Here is a 27,726-nt window from a genome sequence, read left to right as displayed (position 1 = left end):
ACTGTGCGACTGTGCCGACAGCCCAACTTCCAAAGGGCATAACTCACTCATACGAACTCGGAATCAAGCAAACTCGGCGGCGTTGAAAAGATCATTCCAAGGGCTTTCCAGAAATAACTGGAAATTCGCCTATATCATTCTGAGCTAGGAGTTACAACTGCTCAAAGTTGACCAAAAACTCACTTTTTTTCCATAGCCAAATTTTCCAGATTCTTTCCAAAATGACTATTTCCAATTCAACTCTTCTTGGAACTCAATGTGCTACATCTAGGGATCTTAAATTAACACTCAAGAAATTTTATTCCTCGGTAAAATCTCACTCCACATGAAGGACGGCTCGAGTCTTAGTTCGAAAATTCTCTAGGGTGTTACAATGAATGTTTACAAATGATACATCGCATTAGCTAATTAATTCCTACAAGTTGAATGACCATTGAGTTATTCAAAAAAAAGGTGTCTATCTTTCACTCTGTATGTACTCTTTTCGTTCCAATATATATAAATAGATTTTTTTTTAAAAAATTAGCAGATTGTCAGAGTTAAGTAAACAATAGATGTACTTGTACTATGAGGGGGAGAAAAAGAAGCATAGTGAAAGCTTTTGATGTGAATTAGTTTGTGGGGGGAAAAGGGGAAAAGAGTGTAATCAGCAGTAGGGGAGGGAAGTGACTGAGTATGCTCTACCTCAGCCTTGATTCTCGCCTGATTGTGTTGTTGGTTTGATCTGTTAGCGATGCTTCAGTTGTTTTTCGATGGGGTTTTGGTCGGGGTTTTGTTGGTTGGTTGTTTGGAGGTCGGAGAACTAGTGGTCATTTGCTGGTTGTTTTAGCTTGGGTGATGGAGGTCTGGGTTCTGGTGGGCTGAAGTGTGGTTTTACCACGGGATTTTGGCGTGGACATGGTGGTGTTTGAGAGCTGTTTCAGGTCGGTTTCAGGGCTGTTTGAATGATTCCGACGGTGGGTGGTTTGCTTAATGTTGTTCCAGGAAGTGGCCGGAAATGGAGAAGAAAGATCTTGTTGTCGTCACTGGAAAGTAGAGGAAAATGGGTTTGTTGTTAATGTTTTTTGCTTGATGTCGTTTCTGGTTTTGGGGGGTTTTGAGTGGTGGTTTCAGGTGGTCGTTTGGAGGTTCTTTTGGTGGTGTTTCGCCGGAAAACAGAGAAAATGAATGGGGATTGCCGGAGCTTGATTTGGGGTTTTAATTTGGTATAAATGGGTCGGGTTCGAATTAAAAAGAGAAAAAAATGAGTTATTTAACTGAAATTGGGTAATTTTAATTGATTTGGGTTTTCCATCCAATTGAGGGGTAAATTTGGTGAAATTAGTAACGGGAGGGGTAAAAATAACTTCATTTTAATGGCGAGGGCATAGTCAAACAATAAACCAAAGTTGAGGGGTATTTTTGACCCTTTTCCCTTAATTTTTGTATCTTATGTAACATCTTTCACATTCATCTGCTCACATTAGTACCCCTCATTCTACCCATTGATTATAGGGAAGACTTCTTCACCTATAAATAGTGGTGTTTTCTTCCTTTGTGAAGTATCCCAAGAAATATGAGATAGTGTTAGTAAAAAAATATGAGAAGTGTGAAATACTCCCTCCGTTTCACAAAGAATGACCTGGTTTGACTTGGCACGGAATTTAAGTAAATAAAGAAGACTTTTGAATCTGTGGTCCTAAATTAAAGTTATGTCAAATGTACAAAATTGTCCTTAATCTTGTGGTCTTAAACATGTCACGTGGAAAGCAAAAAGTAAAATGTTACCAAAAAAGAAAAGAGGTCATTCTTTTTGAAACTGACTAAAAAGGAAAGGAGGTCATTCTTTGTGAAACGGAGGGAGTAATATTTTAGTGTGTAGTAGTGAAAGAGAGAGTTGAGACAAAGAATAATATTCTATGTCTTCAACTATATTCACTATATATAAAAGAGAATATTTATATGTTGAAGGAAGGTGTTTTTTTGTGGAGCTTTGGACTTTTCAACTAATCCAGAGTTGTTTGAGTTGTACGACGTTGTTGGACTGTTGTATCCTGGAGGGGACAAGTCAAGAGTGATACTATTGGATTGATGTAGATTATGCCGCAGTGGGCTTGAATCTCCTTGAAGAGGGCGAAATATCCGCGCCTCAACCTAAAAATTTATTTATTCAATTTTGTCATTTTATTTTCAACGGTACTTTATTATATTTGTGGTATATTACACCAACATAAGCTGACTCAACTTTCACAAAGTGGAGATCTCAACTACAAGGGACCTGCTCTTATTAACCGAAGTTGTTAGTTTATTCTTTGTTGTTAGGCTTTGGTTCGTGTGCTAAACATAGTAAACCTACTCTTCGTAGTGAAGCTTGTGTAGGTATCGTTTCCTCTTATTTTTAGATTGGAGTTGTTGGCTAGAACATCACTTAGAGTTAGTTGGTGTAGTGAGAGTGTAATAGAATTGTTACACTAGAGTCTTGTAATAGAGTTGTTATAAGAGGGAAGGAATTGTTTAATTCCTAGGTTGCAAGAGTTTGTAATCTGAAACATAGCTTGTGTTTAGTAAAGTGGTTAGTGAAATCCTTGTGATAGGTCGTAATTTTTTTCTTTCTTGAGCAACAAGGTTTCCGCATAAAAATCTTGTGTTACTTACATTCTGCTATGTAGGTTGTTACTCTTTGTTCTTAGATGTTGATTAGTCATGGACCTGGCCCCTTAACTCGTGGTGGATTCATATGAGCCAACAAACCATATAGTATACTCTAAGTCGGCTGAAAAATATCATAAAGTGTCATAACGTCTCAAATTCTTAATGGACAAAGTTACATGATACCTGATAAGCGGTAGCTAGTACCAATGAAATTAATTTTGAGGTATATCCTCCCCGGACACTAGAGTTATTAAATAACACATATACTACCTTTGTCCCAATATATATGACTCACTTTGTATTTTAGTCAATCCCAAATAGAATAATGACACATTTAGAGCACAAGTTCAAAAAGTCTTTTTTTTTCTTAAATTCCGTGTCAAATCAAACTACATCGTATAAATCGAAACGAAAGTAGCAGTACTTATACAAGTAACAAAGTGGTAAAAGAAAGGGAGAATTACCTTCACCACAACCAAGTTTAGGACTCTTAAAACAAGTCTGAGAGCGCAAGAAATGAAGCAAAGTTGTAGAAGGATCAATACATGGCAACTCAAACCTCTCTCCATTAACTGCAAAAACCAATGAACTCCCTTTTTTCTGTTTTTCCTCCATCAAATCAATGGAACAAAATCTTGTCTTTAGCTGAAAAATATAAGGACTGAAAGAAGAAGCAAAGGATCTTGAATTGAATTGGGTGTCCAAATACTTACATTTTTAAGACAATAATGCTTCTTTAAATCATAACTCTTGGCTAACTGAAACACTCAAACAGTTAAATTGACAGAGACCTTTCACCAAAGTCATGCCTTTTTCTAATTTGTCAGCTGAGAAATATCATTGCTGAAAGAAAAGCAAGAATTTTGAATTGATTTGGGTGTCTAAAAATGCTTGCTTTTAAACATGCTACATGCACAATATGGTCAATAAAGTAATATTCTCACTTCGTCCTAATTTATGTGACATGATCTGATTTGATATGAAATTTGAAATAAAATAAAAATTCTAAAACTTGTTGGTGTATATACCGGAACAAATAATAGTAGTATATTACTGTAGAAAAATAAAAAAAAATATGGATAGTCATTTGAGGATTATTAGGTAATTAGTAGAAGATAATGAAGAGAAGGTGACTTTGTGATTACAAAAGATACAAAGAATCTTTCGCTCTTCCTGCCTACTAATTATTATGCTTAATATTTTAATTTTTAATATTAAAATGTGTAATAACACTAATACTTGTATAAAATAAGTCATAGATATTTGTGTGATTATAAATTATTTTGTTAAACTATTACTACTAAATATAATAATATATCATTTTCTAGGACAGACAAAAATACGTAATATAAATTGGCACTGATGGAGTATTAATGATTCATTAAAATCATATAAAGACTATTGAGGTTTCATAGAATCTAATCTTTTCAGAAAATTCCATGTAAGAAGATTTGAAGGGGACGGGCAAACTACTTATTTTGACTTTTTTTCAAAAAGAATATATATTGAGGACGTGGCAGCATTAAGAGGCTGCCACGTAAGGCTTTTATTTGAGAAAGTAAATTTTATACGTTTCAACATTTTTGTATGCTATTGATAAATAAAGAACTTTTGAATTTGCTATTGTTTCTTTAATTAGGTAGATGGATCAAAATGTCAAACAAATAAAATTAGATGGGGGAATACTACTTTCATTTAGAGGTAAAACAAAATAGAATTGAAAATTGAATCAAATCCTAAATTGAGTCAAATTGGAAAAAAAAATTAGTGATTTAATATTGAAAAAAAAAATCGACTATACTTGGTTGGTTTGGTTGTAACTAAAAAAATCAATCCGATATTATATGTATAACTTTTAAAATTTATTTTACACATAAAAATATTTACTTGTTGAAATTATTAGTAATTATAAAAAAAAAAAGTATCATTCTTGTTTAAATTGACTAAAATAAAGTGAATCATATAAATTGTAACACAAAAAATATTATTTTTAAACTAAAGATATGTTGACTTGTGTTACTTCCATATTTAAGAAATTGGTCATTAAGATTAAACAAGTGACAATCTGAGTCAAGTATAAAGGTTTCCTACGTCATTCCGCTTATTATAAACAAAGAAAGGGGAGGTATTCCAATCACACCTAAGAGAGTTGCTCTCTCAACTCTCTACTTTACAAGAATTTACTAATAATTTTGGGATGATTAACAATGAAGAATTAATTGCCTCTTTTTGTATAGGCAAAAAATGACTTGGGCTTCAACTATGCTATAGGAGTATTTCAATTCTCCTCCACATCTTAGCATCCTTAGACTCCAAGGAATAGAAAATCAGCCAAGTAAAATTGGCACATGAATTGGACTCCACAAAAATCAACTCTTTTAAGTTCAGTATCATTTGAGATCTATGTTGATACAACTTTGGTAAGATTTCTGAGCCAGCAAAGTTTCCAAGTATTTCTCCACATAATCCAGGCCACACTGTGTCTTCACAACGGGTAATATGGCAGGGACGTCAAGATAAAATTCTGAATCAGACCCGTCAAGCTTGCCCCATAGTTTGAGCTGTTCACGTGCTGCTTTAACGGCTGCTCGTGTTGCACAATGGACACTAACTGCCAGCAGCAACGGTGGCTCACCAGATGCTGCAAGAAAGTATTCATATTAAGATTCAACGGTTTGTACATACAAAGACGGATCTAGGATTTGAAGTTTACGCATTCCTACAACAACCTCAAGTTAGTCTAGACAAAAGTTACTGGGTTCATGTGAAACTCATAGATTATACTCTTTATCCACCACTGTCTATGAATGATCATACATATACCATGTTGATCCAAAGAGACATTGAATAATCTATATTATTGGACAAACTTACAGTCTTCTATTTCTTTGGCTAGTTTTTAAGAATCACCTCAAATAGGTTTCGTTATTTTCCACACAACCGAGTGAAGAATGAGTATAAGAACCTTTCATGACATCTGCAGTCATAAATGAACAAGCAAAGAACTTGTTTGACCAAAGGGACGGGAAAGGAAATGAAATTATACCTTTGGACGAGAGAACACGTTTTTTATGATGTCCACTGTTTACCACATGAACATTGAAATTCTGAGGTATGGTGTCAATCGTCGGGATCTTGTATGTCCAAGTGCTGTTTGAGACCATTAACCCCTCTTCGTTTGTAAGATACTCTTCATGCATGAAAAATCCAATTCCTTGAACGAAAGCCCCTTCAATCTATAACGAATCAAAAAGAAAAAACAATTCCCACAATTTAGAACAATTTTGTGATCAAGAATTAAATTGCTCTGAAGTTCAAATAACAACTCGAATGCATGATACACCTCTCAATAATATAATGAATTCTAATTACATAATCTAAAATCCATGATGAGGGAAGAAACCTGTCCCAAATCAATGGCTGGATTCAAGCTCTGCCCGCAGTCGTAAATAATATCCGATTGCAAAATGGTAGTCTCTCCAGTCAGAATATCAATCTCCACCTGCAAAAAGAGCTTTATTGTTTACTAAGTCATATGAAGATATTGGCTGCAAATTGTCCATAATCAAAGTTTCTGGCCAAGTGTTGTGCACTCATATATATTGAAAATTGAAAATCATTAAATACATTCACTTTCAAGATGTCTTTGCGGTGAAATGGTAGACACACGAAACTCAAAATATATTGCTAATGGGAATGGAGGTGCAAGTCCTCTTCAAGGATGACATTCTCAATAAGAGAGCTCAGATTGAATCAGTACTAATATATCAATTCGATCTCAGCTCTTGGAACTGGAATTCATTTGTCAGTGGCTTGTGAAATCTTGGTGATCTTCTCTATCTACTAAATGGGGAGTACACTTCAAAATAGCAGACTGAAGCAGGGAACATTACTAAGAGATGAATAAAGAACCAGAAAAAGCGACAGAAACAATAAGCTTACCTCACTGACAGCAGCGCCGAAGTTCAAATAATTCTTGGAACTAGATTCTGGTACATAATAAGAATGTGCTGCTAAGTTTACTGATTGCATTTGTGCCTGCAAAAAGAAGGGGGTGAGTGGGAGAGCACTGCAAACTCAGATAATTAAACACGAGCAAGAGTGGCTAATGGATTTAGTTCAATATGGTTCCAAAGCTACATATGTGCAATTAATTCCCTTTAAGTGAAGAACTCTGTTATGGTCTTCAAATTGAACTCAACACTAAGAAACTTACCGTGACTGGTGGAACCAACTTCAACTAGCTATGTTGCTCGGACATTCTGTAATGACCCTCCTGGTCATTTTTGTGGTTTGCCTTTTTGTGTGTCGTCTAGAGCATTCATGTAGCGACCCCAAGTCATTTATGACTTGCTGGGACTGACAGTTCGGTCACCTAGTCGTTCGTTTGGTTATTGTGCGAGTTTTAGTGTTTTTGGAGCTTATGAACCTTGAACGATCATTTTCGATCAAAATTTCAAGAAGATCACATCAGAATCCAATTCTGACGATTCCATCAGCTCCGGAAGGATCATTTTAGGCTAGTAGCATAATCGGTATGACTCCTGAGGTTTTCAATGTGAGTCGGTGCAATTAGGCGTTTTAACTTTAATTTAAGCCTAAGTTTGACTTTAGTCAACATTCTGAGTAAACACGCTCGGCTGAGAATTCCGTCAGCGCGGTTAGCTCCGGAATGTTGAGTTTGATCTAGATTGACCCTTCTTTTGTGTCCCAAGGTTTCTGAGATTATTCCATGCCCTTTTGTGGTTTTTGACTTAAACTGGCCGTTGGGTGTGGATCCCACTTTTTGTTAAGATGACCTCGTATGAAAATTTTGACTATGCCATTGAGTCCGGAATATTGAATTTGGTATGGTTGCATATCTCGTTTGCGTGCACGGGGTTCCGAACTAATTCGGAGCACCCCGTCGGAGTTTTTAAGTTTTTGAAAAATATGCTGAAAATTTGATATTTAATGCAGAAAATCAGCAGCCTTTCCAAAACTTTAAAACCTCCTAACTCCCTCATCTCTCAACCGAATTAGGTGATTCGAAGTGCGGGAGCTTCATATTTTTGGTGGCTTCGCTATAGAGTGTTCGGAAGTTGTCGGGTGGACGTCGTTCGAGGTAAAATTCGTGATTTACCAGACTGCTGTAGCCTTTTTCGAGTTCTTACTTTTGGCTTTCTTGAATTGGTGTTATCTCACTCATTTTAGCTCCTTTTTGGGTGATTTGAAGTCCCACGTGTTGGGAATTATCGTTGCTACGTCGTGGAGTGTTCAAGGAGTGTTGGGCACCATTCGATTCTTGTAAATTCCAAGTTTAGACTGCTGCATGTTTTCTTTTAAGTTGATTAAAGTGTGGTTTTCTTGCATTTGGGTTTTGCTGCATTTTGAGCCTCGAATTGTATTCCATTTTGGAACACAAGTTTGGGGTACTGTTTTGGGTCTCTTGACGGAGTCAAATCCGGACAGTTCAGTGCGAGACCCACGATTCCCGTTTTGACTCCAAAATTGACCGTCTTTGTTTGTTGTGATTTTGGTGTCTAAACGACCGTACTAACGTTGTGATCCTATATTTGATAGAGTGACAGCATTCAAATGTCGTTCGGGAAGGAAAAGCTCCGGCAAAGTGATTTGGAGCGCGCGCGGTCGGCCTTAAGGTAGGCTACGGCTTCCTTTCTATTAGATTGAGCTTAATTGTGTAAAAGCATGTCAATTGGAGTGAATTAGGGGTGGGTACCAATTTCGTACTTTACTTTGATTAGATACCTCATGTTAGGATCGATTGGCCATATTTCGGGTGTAGTACCATGTTAACCGATTTAGTAGAGTTGCATGCTTATGTGCTAAATGTTATTGTATGCTTGTATGCTATGTGTTGTAGGTCGTGGTTTTTTATTCCCTTGAGCAAGGAAGTTATCCACGATAAATTAAGTGTTATTTACTTTATGTTCTAATACGACTAGGAACCAGGTTCCTAGAAATAACTGTTGGTGCGTAGTTTCTTCCAGGATATCTCAAGAATACGAATTAACTATGACTGCAAAAACCATACCAGAAAAGCGGAAGTGACTGACTGTGACAGTGTGACTTGCGGAGTTGAAATTTCAGAAAAAAACAGAGGAGGAAGTAATATAGTGGGAAAACAAACCTGTCGAATCAGTGTTGGCCAATCAACAGAGACATTTTGTTCCTGCAACTGTTTCTTCAGAGGAGTCAGTCTTTCAACCAAGACATTACAGCAAAGTTTAACAGCTTCACAGCTTGATTCCGATGTAGTGCTCCCTGCCGTCAACCCACCTTGCACTATGCTTAAGGTGTCTGCTTGTATGACTCTTACTTTCTCCACAAGGTCTTCGGCCCAACTACTTTCAATTAAACCAAGAGCATAGGCCGTCATCTGTTTCACCTTTGTCCATAGCCCTTGGCCAATTTCAATCCCTCCAACCTCTACAACAATTGATCCATCTTGCAGAATACTGATTTTTCCGGGGGTCGGTCGTTGCATAGCTTCATGCACGATTGGCACTCGAGAAATACCCCTTTTTTTCCATGTATTTTTGTGGTTAAACTGTTTTATCATCTCTCTTCGTTCGAAAAAGCTTGAGGACACAGCCAACTTATCCATGATACTAGGCAGTGTATATTCTCCTACTGATGCAATGTTATCATAGAAAAAATTGAGGCTTTCAAATGTATGGACATTTTTATTTCTGACCGAGTCCACCTCCATCGACAGTGAACTCGATACATGTTCTATTATAGCTTCAGCAATGTAAGATCCTTGCACCTCCCCAGGGCCCCGCATAGTCGATTTGCTGGTAAGATTTGTCTTGCATAGTTTAACATCAAAAGAAAGTGCACCCCAATCATATTTCTTTAGTGCTTTCATCACATTTAATGGTAGGAGGGGGCTTACATCTTCCGAGATCCCAGCATTTATCAATAGATCAAGATGTAATGCTGTGATCTTTCCGCTCGACTTGAATCCTACACTATATGTTACTTTCATTGGGTGTCTTCCTCCTGTCATTATCATGTCAGTGTTCCGGTTGACATATATCCTGACAGGTCGCCTTAACTTGTATGCTGCAAGTGCACAGGCTGTGGAGACCTAAACCCATACATAAACTTTGACATCAGAGTCAGAAAATCTTACAAACACACTACAGAAGATAAAAGTAATAAAATGCCCCCAAGCACAAATATGTAGATTGTAAATTCCTTATTATTATTTATTCTATATACTCACAGGCATTGCTCTGACTCCCTTGCCCCCAAAACCACCTCCGACCCTTCTTGTAATTACACGGATATTGTGTTTAGGAACACCAAGACAAGTGGTAATCACACGATGTGCGCTCTCAGGGCACTGACTTGAAGTATAAACAACCATGCAGTTGTCTTCGTCTGGAATTGCAAGGGCAGTCTGTGTCTCCATATAAAAATAGTACTCAGAACCAAGTCTTACCTGGAAATGATTGTTAAAAAATCCAATAAGTAATAAACTTAAACCTTTAGCATACATCTACAGTTAGACATTCTAGATCACCATCCAGGGATAAATCCAGGATGTTGAAGTGTGTGACCATCTCAATCACGTGCACGCTTGATTTTTTTCATGAACCTAGCACGTGGAAATTCTTTTTAATAATGGGTGCGGTGGTGGTGAGATTAGAACCTAGGGCATTTTTTCATGAGTCTAGCACGTGGAAATTCTTTTTAATAATGGGTGTGGTGGTGGTGAGATTAGAACCTAGGGCATCTGCCTCTGATATCATGTTGAAGTTGTGTGATCATCTCATCTAAAAGCCTAAACTGTTAGAAAGAGATATCTCCAACACAGGAAACCATTGAAACAAATGTGAACAGTAGAGAAACAGAAAGTACCTCAGCTGAGAGAATCTTGTGATCAGCTTCAGTCATTCCTTTCGAGAAATCACCAACCTGTTTTGGATATAGAAATGGTGGGATTTGGATAAAGCTAGATTTCTCAACAGCTTCCTCAACGGTTAAAATGGGCGAATCTATATTTGCAGTGTCGTATTCAACGAGGGCCGTTCTTGCAGCCACGTCAGCAGACCTCTGACTGTCAGCAACCTGTGTAATTCGACCACCATATCAAACAACATAAGCAAATAGTTCCTCTGGATTAAAGTGTGAAAAAATAATGTTTCATAGAACACAATTCCAGCAGAAGGAAACTTTAAGTGCCCACCACAATTGCGATTCTGTCGCCAGCGTATCGGACGAGATCATCTGCAAATAAGGGCTCAGGATCAGAAAATCTAATAGCTCCTACATTTGCCCCTCCGATTGGGATATCTTTAAAAGTAATAATGGCGGTGACTCCATCTGTTAATTGATTCGACTCGAGCTGGATTCCCTTTACACCTGCTAATGCTTTCGTACTGTATATAAATGATCCATACAGGCAGTTTGGCGGTGAAGGAATGTCATCTACATAAACAGCTTCACCTGGAAAATAGTATATAAACCAGCGCACTAGTGTTCGAAAATAAAATCATGGGGGGAGGAATACATGACAACAAGGGCAAACAAAGGTGAAGAAATGACCAAAACAACTGTTCTAGAAAATACTGAACCATTTTCAGAGAAAAAGAAACTTCAATCAAAAGCTCAAGAATGCTTTTCCCTTCTGTACTTGTTGTTCTTTAGTTGTGTATTTTCACTTTAGATATCTGTTACCAATTTAACAAAGAATAATTATGTTGCTTGGACCCTCCAAAAATGTTGCCGTACCCACATCGAATCCTCAAAAAATGCGTAGATTTCGGAGGATCTGACACACATCCAACGATACTTTGAACAGTTCGAGCAACATAGCGATATAAAGCGCAAGTATAAACATGGAATGTCCAGAGCATACCTTAAGAAACAAAAGACTTGGGAAGGGACAAGTTTCCACATTTCTACTATTCACAAGCACTCCAAACGAGGTTTCTCCTAAGTACGAGAATCTCAAGCAATTTTCCTTAGAGCAATGGTGATATAGGTCACTGGTTTGAATCGTGGAATTAGCCTAATTAGGTTAACCTGCCTACATCACACATCTTGGGGCGTGGCCCTTCCTAACACTCTGTGTGAACACGGGATGCCTTATGCACTGGGTTGTCCTTTTAAAACAGAATTAACTAAAAAAATTAATGATTATACCTTGTCCATAACCCTCATTTCTAGAAAGGTCATTAGTGTTAGCATGATGAATTAATAGTGAATTATTGTATATAGTGTTGTAAATAAGTGTAATGATAGAGATTTGTTGTAGTAATCATAGAGAATAAATATTGTGATAGAATATCAGATTTGGAGGGATAGCATAGCAAATTTAGAGGGATTTGAATGGCAGATTTAGAGGGATTGAATAGCTGATCTTTAGGAATAAGGATAACAGATCTTTAGGGATGTGTAATGTGTATACTTCTCAATATAAAGTAAAGACTCTCACTTAGAGAGGCATTCAGCAAAATCTTGACAATTAGTATCAAAGCTGGAAAAAATGGAAAGAATCACAACATGAAACAAAATATTTAAAGGTAAAACAAACCAGCAGCTTGCATGGCAGCTCCAACCTTCTTCATCGGTTCACCTACTGGATAGTACTCGGTACTTGATTCCACAACCTGCTTAGCAGAAGATAGTAGTGTTTGTTTTCTCCCCTGACTAGTACAACCATCTTTACTACTTTTGAAAACTTTTTCGACTGAGATATCATTAATTCCATTGAATAAACTACCAGAAAGGGCAGAATAACCATCAGTGAAGGGATAAAGGAACTCAAAGACATAACTGACAGCCAAGCTTGATCTGTACTCAGGGTGTAAAGTGCCATCTTCCGGTACAACTGCTAGTTTGACTAATTTAAGAGCTCCATATAAAACATGTATGTTTAACATTTTCCCGGTTAGATATCCCTCTATCATTTTAGCCCTTGTTGCGTGTTTTGTGCCATAAGCACCAAATGCCAACCGGATATAGTTTATCAGGAAGCCGTTCTGGCAGAGAGAAACATCAGCCTGGAAAGCAGCATTAACATATGCCAATGCATTTCCATGAGGTCGTGGAGCAGCTCGATAAGTTTCAAACAAAAATTTAGAATTTCGATCTTTTTTAAATGGGATCGAAACACTTAGAAGCACAATTCTCGAGTCCAGTGGTGGTTTCGACAATAACTCCTCCCATGTGAGCTTTACAAGTCCATGACGAGTCATCAAGCTAACAGTAGCACAAAGCCCAAGAAATAATGTAGCTATATCTGAAGGAAAACCATTCTTCTGTGCCATAACCAAATTTCCTCCCACACTAGCAGAATTTCTAACAAATGGTGAAGCAATCTTCTCCATGTGGTAAGCCAGTTTATCGGACACTAACTTCCCACATGAACCAAAATTGATTTTACTTTCCTCTTTCAAGAATGAAATGAGTTTATAGATTGTCACAGTTGATCCAATGTCGATGCCTGCCTGATCTCTTTTGATGATCGAGAGTTCGGGAACGTACCTGAGATCAATATAGTGATCATATCGCTGAGTTTCTTTATAATAACCTGTTCCAGTATTACCAACGACTAGTTTAAAGATTGCACCCTTTTCTGTCACGTTGGAGTTCAACAAGCTCTGTAGATCCTCAATGGAAACAGGAGTATACCAAAGGTACCTTGAAGAGTCTAAATTCGTGGTGGATTCACTTTTCAAGAACTCGGGATATGTATTGAAGTTTTTAGTTGGATCATAGGGAGGTAATTTACTTACTTTCATTTCCTTGGAATCTCCGTTTTTCCAAAAAGCATTGAATCCCAAATCCTCTATATCAATATCAGCAGCAAAAGTCTTGCAGGCATCAGCAATGGGCCGGTATCCAGTGCACCGACAAAGGTTTCCTTCTATTGCCTTTTCAGCTTCGGACGAAGTAAGCTTAGAGAATCCCGGTGGAGGATTTGGCTTGTTTCCTTTATCGGCGTTGACAAGAGCGGAGAAAAATGACATACACATGCCGGGAGTGCAAAAGCCGCATTGAGAAGCATGGAAACCGGCAAATCTTTCATGAATAGAGTGGAAACCATCTCTGGTGTTCCCAAGGCCTTCACTTGTAGTAATTGAAAAACCATTTAAACTGCAAAGAAGTGTAAGGCATGAACTCACGCTAAAATCTTCAACCTTTTTAAGCTTCGGATCATACTTCGATACCAGAACAACACAAGCCCCACAACCACCTATAACCATACAAATAAGTTAGCTTCTTTCTGAACCTAAATTGAGAATTTGTTATACAAATACATAATCAGATTAAGATGGAAGGTAAAGAGATGATACCATATAGTCTAAAGTCAGGAAACAAGGAAAATGATCATTAGGTCTTAGGTTCGAGTCTTGAAAACTGATTGCTTTAACTCCCAATTAACCAGAAGAAAAAAGAAAATGAATTACATAAAGTAGTTCATTAGGAAACTAAAAACTACATTTACTTTATACGAAAAGAAAAAATGCTTGCAGCCACAATTTAAGAGAAACCGATTCAGGTAAATGGAAGATTCCATTGCATGTAAACCTTCAAGCATCTAAACTCCAATGGCCTGACTAATCCATTATACCGCTCTGTACTAAAGAGGACCCCATTCTCAAGACTCTAACCCGAGACTTTTAGTTAAAGATGAAAGAACCTTAACTGTCCCACCACGCTCTTCGGCGGTCACAAAACACTTAGGAGTAGTATTTTAATTATGGACAGGAGCCAAAAACCTCAAAGTAATTCCTAATAAGTTAGCATAAACTTTCTGCAGGAAGACTAGTGAATACAGTGGCGTAGGCACATGTATGCCAGGGTGTCCAATTGGACACCCTTCGTCGGAAAAAAATACCGCATATACAAGTAAAATGACACATGAAGTGATTAAATAACATATTTTGGACATCCTTGACATAATAGGTTGTTTTAGCCTAGTGGTTTAAGAACGTCTTGAATGTGTGTTTAGACATCTTTAATGAGTTAGTGCTCGCGTGTTTAAATCTCACTTGAAACAATTTTTTTCCCTTTTTAAAAAGAGCTTTTGTTATTTAATTTTTGGACCCTCTTCGTGAAATTCTTGGCTCCGCCACTGAGTGAATAAGGAAAGTACAGTAAAAAAGCACAGAAACAAAGCAAAAGGAAGATTTGCCATAAGAACACCACTTTAACTAAATCTACAGACATTTCTTGTGTATTTGCACCAAAATAAACATATAGTTACACTATAGGTTGGCTGAAAATCATGAGGTCTCATGTTTTAATTCATCAGAGGCAAAAATACTAGGCAATTTCTTTTGTCCAATTATTGATGGATAAAGTTGTATCAGATGAAAGGTATCCCGGTAGCAATGAAAGTCGAGGTGCGTTTAAACGGGCCCGGATAGTACGATTATTAAAAAAAAACAGTATACATGTAACAGAGTGGTGTAAGAAAAGGAGAATTACCTTCACCACAACCAAGTTTAGGACTCTTGAAACAAGTCTGAGAGCGCAAGAACTGAAGCAAAGTTGTAGAAGGATCAATACATGGCAACTCAAACCTCTCTCCATTAACTGCAAAAACCAATGAACCCCCTTTTTTCTGTCTTTCCTCCATTAATATAATAGCCTTTTTGATACAGACCCTTTATCAAAATCTTATCTTTTTCTACTTTCTGAGCTGAAAAATATCCCAACTGAAAGTGTTAAAAGAATTCCCATATTGGAAAAGTGATAGGAAATTTGGTTACCTTATATGGAATTGGACAATCATAGTTTTTGGGCTAAGTTAGGGCCAAAATCCATCTTTGACAAAAAGCTTCGTAAAAATCATATCTCTTTCAACAGTGACAGATAAAGCAAGAATCTTGAACTTGAATTGGGTGTCCAAATACTTAGCAGTTAATTGGCACAAACCCTTTATCAAAATATAGTTTTTTATACATTTTTTCTAATTTCTCAGCTGAAAGAAAAGGCAATGATTTTGAATCGAATCGGGTGTCCAAATGCATAATATGGTCGACAACAACAACATCATACCCAGTATAATCTTTGACAAGGTTAAAGTTAGCACAAATCTTGAATTTTAATCCAACATGTTCTTGCATTGATTTGATTAAATTTTAAAGACTTGAGATTTCATGGAGTCTATTACACTTTCAGAAGATTTAAAAAAAAAAAAATCGGAAGAGGATTTGAAAGGAACGGCCAATAATTTTTGTACGTTTTTTTTTTTTTTTGACTTTATTTAAGAATATATATTGATGACAATGTGATGTAGTAGAAGGGACTACTTCTGCCTTAATTGAAAAATATTTACTAGGAAGCATTTTCTCCAAACGGAGTCCAATGCGGCGCAAATCTTAGGCAACTGTATGGATTAGTAATGCAGGGATTACTAATGCAGATATTAGTTTTTATCAAGTGTTTGGTTCATTATTTTTCATTTAATCTTATGTTTGGCTTAAAACTCTAGAAAAAGTTTATTTTCTATTATACCCTTGAGTTATTATGAGAATTTATATTTTATTTAACTTGTCAAGTTAAATACTAATATATATATATATATATATAGAATTATTATTAATTTTGAGGCGTGATATATCACTATAGAGATCTTTGATAGCACGGTATATTTTTAATTTTTTGTTGGTCAAAATATACATTAAACTTATCATAGATTTAAGACTATTTAAATTGTTAAAATACACAAAGCTTATTTTTTAAAAAAAAAAGTTCAAGTGGTCAATCGACGAACTACATTTAAAAAAACAAACTAAAAAAATCAACCCAATATAACAAATCAAATATGGAGAAAAAAAATATTAATTTATGAAATCATCAAATTACATGGAACGAATTTGGAGAATTTAAAAGAATATTTATAAATATTCTCATATAAATAGAAAAGAGCATTAACTTACAAAAAAAAATAGTAAAATAGATTTGGGGATAGTTTAGTCATTTAGGGGTCTTATCCAAGGATTGTTAAACCTTGGATTAGTTACCCCTCCCTTTTCTAGGGATAAAATAAGACATTGTGGAGTCGTTTGGTACAAAGATGCATGATGCAGGGATTAATTTTTATCAAGTGTTTGGTTCATTGTTTCCCACCTAATCTTATGTTTGGTTTAAAACTCTAGAAAAAGTTTTTTTCCTATTATACCCTTGAGTTATTATGAGATTTTATATTTCATTTAACTAGTCAAGTTAAATACTTATAAAATATTTAAAAAATTATTATTATTTTTGAGGTGTGATATGTCACTATAGACATTAGTGATAGCACGGTATATATCTAATTTTTTGTTGGTCAAATATACCTTAAACATAATATAGATTTAAAGCTACTTATATTGTTCAAATACACGAAGCTTATTTTTAAAAAAAAACAGTTCAAGTGGTTAATCGACGAACTACATTTTTAAAAAAACGAAAAAATCAACCCAATATAACAAATCAAACACGGAGAAAAAAAATTAGTTTGTGAAATCATCAAATTACATTGAACGGATTTGGAGAATTTAAAAGAATATTTATAAATATTCTCATATAAATAAATAAAAAAAGAACATTAAATTACAAAAAAAAAAAAAGGAAAAAATATTTGAGGATAGTTTAGTCATTTAGGGGTCTTATCCAAGGATTGTTAAACCTTAGATTAGTTATCCCTCCCTTTTCTAGGAATAAAATAAGATCTTGTATGAGGTATAACTGATCCATGGATTAGGTTAAATATAGTAACCAAAATATTTTTGTTGGACTAAATTTTAATCCATGGACTATTTTGATTAATACCTCCTACCAAACGGATCATGTATGAGGTATAACTAATCCATGGATTAGGTTAAATAAAGTAATCAAACAATGTTTTTGTTGGACTAAATTTTAATCCATGAACAATTTTGATTAATACCTCCTACCAAACGGGTCCTTAAATATATTAAATGCACTTTAAATCTCACTATCTTAACATTTAAAAGTTATTAAATATAAAAAATATATATTTCTTCTCAAATATATTAAAGAAGTAAAAAGGACGTTTATAAATTTAAAACAGGAATTTTACACAGCCATTTTATGTTATCTGTCTTAATTGACTGGACAGGAGATTAAAAAACTAAGAAACATGCTAGAAGGTTTTGAATGATCTGGTAACGAAAAATGTGTATAATGGATTAGTAAATATACTTTAAACTAGGTAATTTATCCATGCTTTGCGCGGGCATAAATAATTTTTTTAAGCTTTTGAACAACCTTTTCAATAATTAACTGTTATAAGAAAACAGAGAGTAAATTTTAGTATATTTTAAGAACATTTCAATATAAATTAAATAATTTGACATTATCACATATCTCAAAAATTGTAAATATATAATGAATGATTAAAAATATGTTCATATCTAATCATTTTTATCTTTTACATATTTTATTATAATACATGTCTGATGATACAATTGTCTTGTTAAACCTGAGTGATGTTTTTATGTAGCAATTAGACATCATTTTTTCTATTTTTTTGTACATTAAAAATATAGAATCTGATAATTTTATGGTTAGAATAACTCCTTGTGAAAAAAATATTATGTGAAAGTTTTCGATAACCAATATTAGTTATAAATAAATTGAGACCGTTAAAAATATATACCACAACAACATAAATAAAATTTTTTAGACACAATATACTTGTCTGAGGTTAAACGTTCACAACTTTTCGTTATTGTTACTTTGTTACTCTAACAAAATTTATAGAAGGAGAAAAATGAATTTGAACCAACAACAAAATAATATTGCTGACCTTTTTAGAAATTCATTCTTCATTAAATTGTTGTTCTGAAGGCCCTTCTAGGTGCTTCATCAATGCAACTTTACGACTTTTTCAGAAATATATATGTATAATTGTTGCATTATGAAAGTACAAGTAGACCAAAATGTTGGATTCTAGACTCATGTTAAAAAAATATTCTCAAACATTAAAAAATTAAAAATGAGTCTAACCTAGATAACTCAAATGCTCAGCAATGACTTGGGACATTAAGGACAACAAAACTATGTTAATAGACATATCTTTTGTAACTTAAGATATTACTTTTATTTAGAGCAGTTTTTGTTTCATATTCTTCAAATTAAGCTTGCCGAAAATAGTCATAACTCACACCAAAAAAATTTAGAAGAGCCGAATGAGAAGAAAAAAAAAGAAAAACATTAAAATGACTACAACTTTGTCCAAGTGAGATCATATACATACCAAACGAAAAGTAATCAATACAATTTTAAGGAGACAACAAAACATCGAGAAAAAACATACATTAAAGAGAATAAACTATTTGATTGTAATGACCCTCATGATCATTTCTGTGTCTTGCCTTCTGTGTGTCGTTTAGAGCGTTCCTATAGCGACCCCAAGTCATTTATGACTTGCTGGGACTGACAGTTCGGTCACCTGGTCGTTCGTTTGGTCTTGGTGCGCGTTTTTGTGTTTTGGAGCTTATGAACCTTGAACGATCATTTTCGATCAAAAGTTCAAGAAGATGACATCGGAATCCAATTCTGACGATTTCATCAGCTCCGGAAGGGTCATTTTAGGCTAGTAGCATGGTCGACATGACTCCCGAGGTTTTCAGTGTGAGTCAGTGCGATTAGGCGTTTTAACTTTAAGTTTAAGCCTAAGTTTGACTTTGGTCAACATTCTAAGTAAACGCGCTCGGATGAGAATTCTGTCAGCGTGGTTAGCTTCGGAATGTCGAGTTTGGTCTAGATTGACTCCTCTTTTGTGTCTGGAGGTTTTCGATATCTTTCCGAGCCCTTTTGTGGGTTTTGACTTAAAAGGGCTTTTGGAAGTGAGACCCACTTTTTATTGAAATGACCTCTGATGGAAATTTTGACTGCGCCGTTGAGTCTGGAATATTGAATTTGGTATGGTTGCATATCTCGTTTGCGTGCACGGGGTTCCGAACGAGTTCGGAGCACCCCGTCGGAGTTTTAAGTTTTGGGAAATTGCAGATTTTCTGCAATAAATGCAGAAAAACCAGCAACATTTCCAAAAACTTCAAACCCTCATAACTCTCTCATCTCTCAACCGATTTGGGCGATCCAAAAGGCAAAGTTGTGAAATTTTTCGAGGACAACGTGTTGGTGAGCTCGGATAGTGATTTGGAATCCCCGTTTGAGGTAATTTTCGTAAAATACCTGCTGCCAGATCTCTTTTTGTGAGTTTGATTTTGGAAATTTTTGAGACTTGTTTTCTTAGCCATTTTAGATCCGATTTTGGTGATTTTTGAGGCTATCTTGAGTGGTTTTTCGAGGAGAACATTGTGGTGTTGTTAGATTTTACTGTAGATCGCCCGTTTTTGGTAAATACGCTGAATTAGCTGCTGTCCCATTTCTAATTATTGAGAAAATTTGGGTTTTAGTTGCATGTTGATATTGTGTTGTTCCCGAGCCCCGAATTGTGTCCCATTTTGGGACATGAGCTGGGGGAAACTGGTTAGGACCCACTTTTGGGATTAATTTCGGAATTTCCTGCGCGGGTCCCACGATTCCCGTTTTGACTCCAAAATTGACCCGTCTCCGTTTGTTGTGATTTTGGTGTCTAAACGACCGTATTAACGTTGTGACTCTATTTTTGATAGCGGGAAAGCGTTTCGAGACCGTTCATAAAGGGAAAGCTCCGAAGGAGTGATTTTGGAGCGCGTGTGATCGGCCTACAGGTATGCTATGGTTTTCCTCTCTTAGATTGAGCTCGAGAATGTGAATGCATGTTGATTAGTTGGGATTTGGGTTGGGTAGTTATTGAATCTTGCATAGGTGTTAAGAAATCATGTTTTCGGCCTATTTCGGAAATTATTGGGTAACTGTGAGCATGCTTTGTGTTACTAACAGACCCTCCTCGCTATGTGGAGTGCTTGCATGCTTAATTATTGTTTATTTGAAGCATGTTGGGCCTTAATTTAGGTTTGACTAGGGCTTGCCTTAAAAATACATTATTCGGATCCAATAGGCCTTAGTTTTGCCCCGACGTCGCTCGGCCGACTTAGATCCCTGTAGACTGGTGTAGCAGACTTGAGTCTGATAGATTGGGCCTTAGTTAGGCGATACGCTTGCTCCGACTTTAGTTATCCTTATTTTCCCCGATGTTACGGCTTCACGAGTTACGTCGGCGACACTAGTTCTACTTCGCGATTTGAAATTTGATTTTCGATTTGGTTCCAAGGACTTACATTGATTGGCTAAGTATGGACGGCGTTCCATGGACATTTATGAGTGTGGATCGATTAGGACTCTTTCAGCAGCTACATTGGCACCTTTATGGAGCATCCGGTTTAAGTTCCGGCCTCTATTGCCCAGATACTTATATAGAGCATCCGGTTAGAGTTCCGGCCTCTATTGCCCAGTTACTTATATAGAGCATCCGGTTAGAGTTCCGGCCTCTATTGCCCAAATACTTATATAGAGCATCCGGTTAGAGTTCCGGCCTCTTATACTTGTTACTTGTGATTGGTTACTTGGGTATTTCTTGTGAGCATCCGGTTCAAGGTCTGGCCTCCGTACTGTCAGATTTTACTAACTAGGGTTGAGGTTCTGATTCGTGTTCTTCGTTCTTGGGTTCTCATATGCAATTCTCTTTAGTTATAGTTATTTTGTGTACTCGTCGGGCTTATGGGGGTCCGTTCGGGTTTTTATTTAACTTGCGCACGAGTGTACCTTCTGGGCTTATGGGGGCCCAGTTAGGTGTAGTTAGCTTATAGATTACTTTAGTTAGTTCTTTGTACACTCGTGTGCATTCCCTTATTAGTTAGATTTTAGTTCTTGACTTCGGTTTGTGTTATTCCTTCTTTTCATATTGCCTTTACTTTTCAAGTTCAGTCGGCCTATGATGCCTACTGGGTACCGGTTGTTTTGGTACTCATGCTACGCTCTGCATCTATTTCGTGATGCAGGTCCGGGCACTAGTAGTCAGCGTTGATCGAGCTTGGAGCAGACTGATCCGGAGACGAGAGTGAGCACACGACGTTTTGTACTATTTCAGTCTCCATCTGTATATATAGACTTGTCTTTTACCTTTCGAGACAGTCCAGTCTCTGTTGTCTACTTTTGGGACTTGTACTCATTTTGTTAGTAGCTCTGTACTAGTGACTTCCAGGTTCTGGGAGGGATCTTTATTTGTATATATGTTTTTGGTTTGCTTCCGTCTGTTTATATTGTTATTTGTCTACTCTTGTTTAGTTTCTACCCTCAGACCCATTACTTGTTGTTCCGGGTTACGGGTTGGCTTACCTACTGGTGGGTTATAGTAGGTGTCATCATGACTTGAGAAATCGGGTCGTGACATTGATAGCCAATGATGATAACAAATTTGTCTAACCAGAAAAGTTCTCATGTTTTTAAATAACATACCTCAAAAAATTGACTAACACTTCAATAAACTTTCATTCCTTAAAGTACTCATAATATCCACCAATAAAATTGAGTAAAAATAGATAACAACAACATAAAAACCAAAAAATATGGACAAGCAAAGTTATTAACTCTCAGGGGACTTTCTAAAGAACACAAAATCTCATCCTTGTATGTGAAGGAATGACGTTGTTGATGAAGAAATTAGAGATTTGTGATGGCTTTTTTTACTGTACCTTCAACAATTCCAATAGAAAAAACTTGCTTGAATACTCAATTAACTTTTGTTATTTAATTTGTACTAACAAATACTTATAACAATAATTTTTCAGAAACATAAACTACAAAGTCTAAAGCATGTACTCAAAAATAACAATTAATAATATAAGCATAAATTAATGACTGTAAAAAACATACCAGAATTTGTAACAATAGAATGAAACAGAGTGGAAAACATTGATCTCACTGAATGCACAATGTCCCTTTAAGGAAATTATATCCCTCTAGTACCTGAGGTTCAAAGAAATAGATCCTCTCAGGATAGAACGATTCTATTCACAAGTGCATTGATACAAAAAAAAAAAATGGTATCAGTAAGTCATTCAACAGGAGCAAAGTACACAAATATTTAATTGTCCAAAAGAAGTTCAAATTTTTTGTTGTTTTAAAATGAGAGGAAATTCCTCTATTTATAGACAACAAAGGGTAGTGTGAACAAATGCTTATTGTGTCTTATCGGAAAGGTCACAACTCTTTGGAAAAGTTACAACCCTTAGGAAAGGTCACAATCTTTCATAAAAGTCACAACTTTTCATAAAAGTCGCAACATTTCATAAAAGTTGAAACTCTTCATAAAAGTTGAAACTTTTCATAAAATTCACAATTTTTCATAAAAGTCACAACATTTCATAAAAGTCACAACTTTTGATGAATTTTGAAAATAAAATAAATTAAAAGGTAATTCTGATTTGTGATGGCACCACGTAGGCGGGTCTAGGGTTCTCTTTTATATATATATATATATATATATATATATATGATTTTGTAGCCTAAACATGTTATATGAGTAAATAATAAAATTAAAATATATGTACTAAACAAAAATATATCATTTTTTTGAAAAAAAAAAAAGAAGAGAAAACACATTTATTGAATTAAATCATGGTAATTTTTTCGCATCAAACATTTAGCATTAGTAAATGATCTTCAAATTAGTGAATAACTATCCTTTATTTTTTTAAAAAAATTATAGAGGTAATTTCAAAAAAAAGAAAGGATTGTGATATATGATATCTATTGTTAATAGGTAAACATGTGTCTATCTTTTTGAGTGAATAATACATCAAAAAATTTGAAATATCAAGAGGATCTCATATGTAAATTTTAGGACTAATTAGAGGAGATGTGAGTTGGTAGGGGTTGAAAAAATTCAAATCATTGAGGAAGATAAATTGTTGCAATGTGTAAATGTTATATAAACAGTGCTTTTATATATATATATAATTTAAATTAGACATTTAAATAATATGATACGCATTTTCTCCTACTCTCCGGCTTCCTTTTTTTTTTCTTTAAATCTGTCATGGGTTATGCTGTGGATTGAGAGTGTTTTAACATAACGGGAATTCTCTTCTTTTTTTCCCCTCAAGTCTTTCATGGATATACAATTGAATATGTAACGAATATAAATGGATTTAAAGCAAAAAAAAAACAAAACGAATATAAATGGATATACACTATATCTATAGATATATATGTGTGAGCATGCGTGTATATCACATATATACATGGATATACATTGAGATATGAACAAGGCCGGAGCCTCCTTAAGCGAAGGATGGTTCGGTGCACACTGATCATAAAAAAATTATGTGATATACAGAATTTAAATATTAGCTACTACAAGTGTATATTTAATTTTATACATTCTTAACATTGTTGAGGGAAAAAATATGTGTACACCTTCGAATTTTTTTGACTCCGCCATTAAATATGAATCAATATACATGAATTATACATTGAGATTATGAAACGGATATACACTTTGTCTATTCTATGTGCTATACATTTTTGGATTCCCCTTTTTTCTATATTTTTTTTTTTTGTTGGAAAAAGTCCTGTTTTGCTTCCGCTGCAAATCATTGATTAATGTGTGTCGAAAGTGTATTTGAAATTTGGACAAAAAAAAGGGTAATTGTGAATTCAGGTGGGAGAGCCTGCCTGTGAGAATAGTTTTTGAAATATAACAAAAATTTTGAATTCAAAACAAAGCGGAATACTATATTCATGAACATAATAAAAGTGAAATAGATTATATTTACATCCATAATAAGTATATTCATACGTATAAAATATCTCTATAATGGAATATATTATATCCATGCATATAATAATAGTGAAATATAAGATATTCATACACATAATAAGTGTATCCGTGAACCGCACATATATAATATGTAAATTATACAGAATGTCAGCCCACAAAATTTACTTGCCATCTTTTTAGCCCATTATTCAAACCTATTTTTTTTCCAAAAAAAATGGTCATGATGTCTTAATCTTTCCTCCTACTTCTTCTTTTTCTGCTTCTTCCTCCTTCTTCTTCTCTTTCTTCCTCCCTCTTCTATGTCTTCTTCCTTTCCTTCTTCTTTCTTTTTTAAAATTCTGTGAATGTAAATCGTATCAAGCAAATTATATATCAAAAAATTTAATACATTGAGAGCATTTCATATAAAAAATTTGGGACTAGTTGGATGATATTTTGAATTGGTCAGAATTGAATAGTTAATGTATACTTCATGTATAGTTAAACTATATTTAATTTTTTGAGTGTATCATAAATTCATAATATATAGTCTATATATATCTCATGTATAAGTAAGTTATATTCAGCTTTGAAGTGTATCATAATGTATAGTTAGTGTATACTTTTTATAATTTTTTACTATTTTTTATATAAATAAAAAACATGACTATATTTATCATAAACTACTTTATTATATACATAGTTGAAACTATCTCTATATAATATCTTTGTCTAACTATATCTCCATGTATTTGCTATAAAACCGCAAAATGTCACTATATAACGTAATTTTTTTTAAAACTACCAAAAGATAATTAAAGAATTGGGCTCAAATATAACAAATTTTTGACCAGATAGAGCGCCGGCATGACCATTACATTATATTCTTCCAAGCACTCAAATGATAATTCGAAAAAAGTACATAACTTAATAATTGACTGACCAAAACGTTTTTTTTGAGGAAAAAAAAAAGAATCTCATGTAATCACGTAAGCAATAAAAAAACAAAATAAATAAAACAAATTGTAGACCAGTATGTAGTCAACTATATTCCTTTTCTGTCAACAACCTTCTCTTTTTTGTTATCAACATAATCATGAAGCTAAGGCCCAATATAGTCACAATAATAAGGTCCAAAATTGACTAACACAAAGAGTGATGTTGATTAGATGTTAAATTGGATTTTATTAAATATTGTGAGGATGATCGATAACCTTAATGTCGTTCTTGTGATCCTTTTTATACACATAGGTGCACATTAAATCCATCGAGGGACATGAAGGGCGTGCAGAGCTTACAATATTATTGCTCGTTCATGTCAACAATATAACTATTTTCGACTCAATTATCACAAGCTAGTCAAACGTTCAATGTTGAATTCATGAAAAGAGATCGTATTTACGAGTAGAATTTTGCACTTTTTGATGATTAGGACGTCAAAGATTACTAATTGCTTCAAGCAATTTGCTTGTATTAATGAAGGACTAGTGTGTGATTTAGAATAGGTGGTCGATGACTCGTAATTATATCCAATTTCCACCATATATTAATTATTTTTTTCCCATATATCGTGTCGTATCCCTTAGTAATCAATGCAAATGATCAGTTTGGTTGCGTCCTAAAATGAAAAAAATATATATACATGTGCCATGACCACATTTTATAATTAGGCCAGTGTGTATATGTGTTTGACCAGAAATTGTGTAGTGGAAATTCAATTCATGGAGGAGACTAAATTGTCTTTGATAGTAACATTTCCCAATTCATCTTTCTTTTTCTTACTCCTTCTTCTCCCTCTTCTTTTCTTTTTTTTTTTAAATTCGGTGTATCGTAAATATAAATCGTTTCAAGCAAATTATATATCAGAAGACTCAATACATTGAGAGAATTTCATATCTAAAACTTGAGACTGATTAGAGGATATTTTGAGTTGGTTGAAAATGAATAGTCAATGTATACTTCATGTATAGACATATGGTTAAATTATATTTAACTTTTTGAGTGTATCAAAAAGTATAGTAAATGTATATCTCATGTATAAGTAAATTGTATTCAATCTTTTGAGTGTATCATAACGTATAGTTACTTAGTTAGTATATACTTTTTATAACTTTTGACTATCTTTTTTTAAAATAAAAAAACATGGCTATATTTATCGTAAACTGATTACTATATTATATATATTTGAAACTATCCCAATATAATATCTCTGCCTAATTATATTTGCGTACATATGCTACAAAACTGCAAACTATCACAATATTTAGTAATTTTTTTAAAACTACCAAAAGATAATTAAAGAATGATAAACTTTCAAAATATATATAGCAAACATTAGGTCTTAAATGAGACTCATTAGTTATAGTTGTTGAAGAAGAAGGGAGATGACGATTGGAACATGTCAAAGGAACAGGTCCAACGAAGCTGACTGACGTGTCTGCAGCAAGTGTTGATGAAGAAGGAAGTTGACGATTGGAACATGTCAAAGAAACAGGTCCAACAAAGCTGACTGACGAGTTTACAGCATTGCTGTAGAATTAGAGTCGCATTAGGATTAGATTACTTATATTAATTAGGATTATATTACGATTAGGATTAGATTATGATTATGATTTTAGTACAACTAGGATTAGATTATTTATATTTGCATTATTATTACTATATAGTAGTAATAGGTATTGTAGTAGGACTCTAAGTATAGTTAACTTAAGACTCTACAATTCTCTCCTATATAAGGAGGTTGTATCTCAATATTATTTTTATCAATACAATCCTTGATTTCTCTAATTCTAGACGTGAGATTTCTACATGGTATCAGAGCATAAAAACTCTTCCGCTCTCTGAGTACTGATCAAAAAAAGAAAAAAAACCACACGTTAAATTGCAATGACCACTTCTACCAACACTATGTCGACCTCCTTACTTCACCAACTCATTGCCGCTTGCTCCATTAAACTTAAGCCAGTAAACTACCTCATAAAGAGGACACAAATATCCCAATTGATTCAGATCACAGAGAATGAATCAAGTAAAAATAGTTGTTTCACTGGACAGACTGCTAGAATAGTTATTGTAGCGGTTAAGAAGGATGCAAAAGATAGTGGCACCATTGATGATTGGAAGGAGAAAGATGTGTTGCTAAGGAGTTGGATCTCAGACACCTTGACCGAAGAAAGCATGTACCTAATAATTGTGGGCTGCTCAACTGCCAAGGAGATGTGGAAATGCTTGGAAAAAGCTTATATTCAAGCAACAAAAGTAATTAATTTTGCTAGAGGTTTAGGTCTCAAATACAAGACCTTTAGGACTGTCATATTAGGTAAGGCATCATATCCCACCCTTAATCAATTTATTAATGCTCTCACGAGTTTTGATATAAGGGAAGATGAAGAAAAGGTGTAACAACAAAG

General features: G+C 34.7%; 1 protein-coding gene and 1 pseudogene across 2 annotated transcripts; both read right to left on the bottom strand.

Annotated features, from left to right (window-relative positions):
- The window catches only part of LOC125863671 (abscisic-aldehyde oxidase-like), a 15,414-nt pseudogene extending 12,122 nt beyond the window's left edge, over window positions 1-3,292 (bottom strand).
- Window positions 3,293-4,765: 1,473 nt separating this feature from the next.
- LOC125863662 (abscisic-aldehyde oxidase-like) lies at window positions 4,766-15,732 on the bottom strand. Of its 2 annotated transcripts, none has more exons than XM_049543707.1 (10): window positions 15,082-15,732; window positions 12,179-13,843; window positions 10,829-11,088; window positions 10,501-10,710; window positions 9,863-10,039; window positions 8,762-9,724; window positions 6,574-6,669; window positions 6,035-6,133; window positions 5,678-5,867; window positions 4,766-5,272 (listed from the first exon to the last, which is right to left on the bottom strand). In XM_049543707.1, exons 1-10 carry the CDS (start codon window positions 15,230-15,232, stop codon window positions 5,022-5,024), a joined length of 4,062 nt encoding a protein of 1,353 aa, XP_049399664.1. In that variant the 5' UTR covers window positions 15,233-15,732; the 3' UTR covers window positions 4,766-5,021. The 2 variants fall into 2 exon arrangements, with proteins under 2 accessions (XP_049399664.1, XP_049399661.1); XM_049543704.1 differs by having other exon boundaries at window positions 9,863-10,081; window positions 15,082-15,729.
- Window positions 15,733-27,726: the final 11,994 nt, after the last annotated feature.

Source organism: Solanum stenotomum, chromosome 1, assembly GCF_019186545.1.
Source record: "Solanum stenotomum isolate F172 chromosome 1, ASM1918654v1, whole genome shotgun sequence".
NCBI classification, from domain to species: domain Eukaryota; kingdom Viridiplantae; phylum Streptophyta; class Magnoliopsida; order Solanales; family Solanaceae; genus Solanum; species Solanum stenotomum.
Note: the sequence above shows the minus strand (reverse complement) of the source record. Positions and strands in the feature narration are given on the sequence as shown.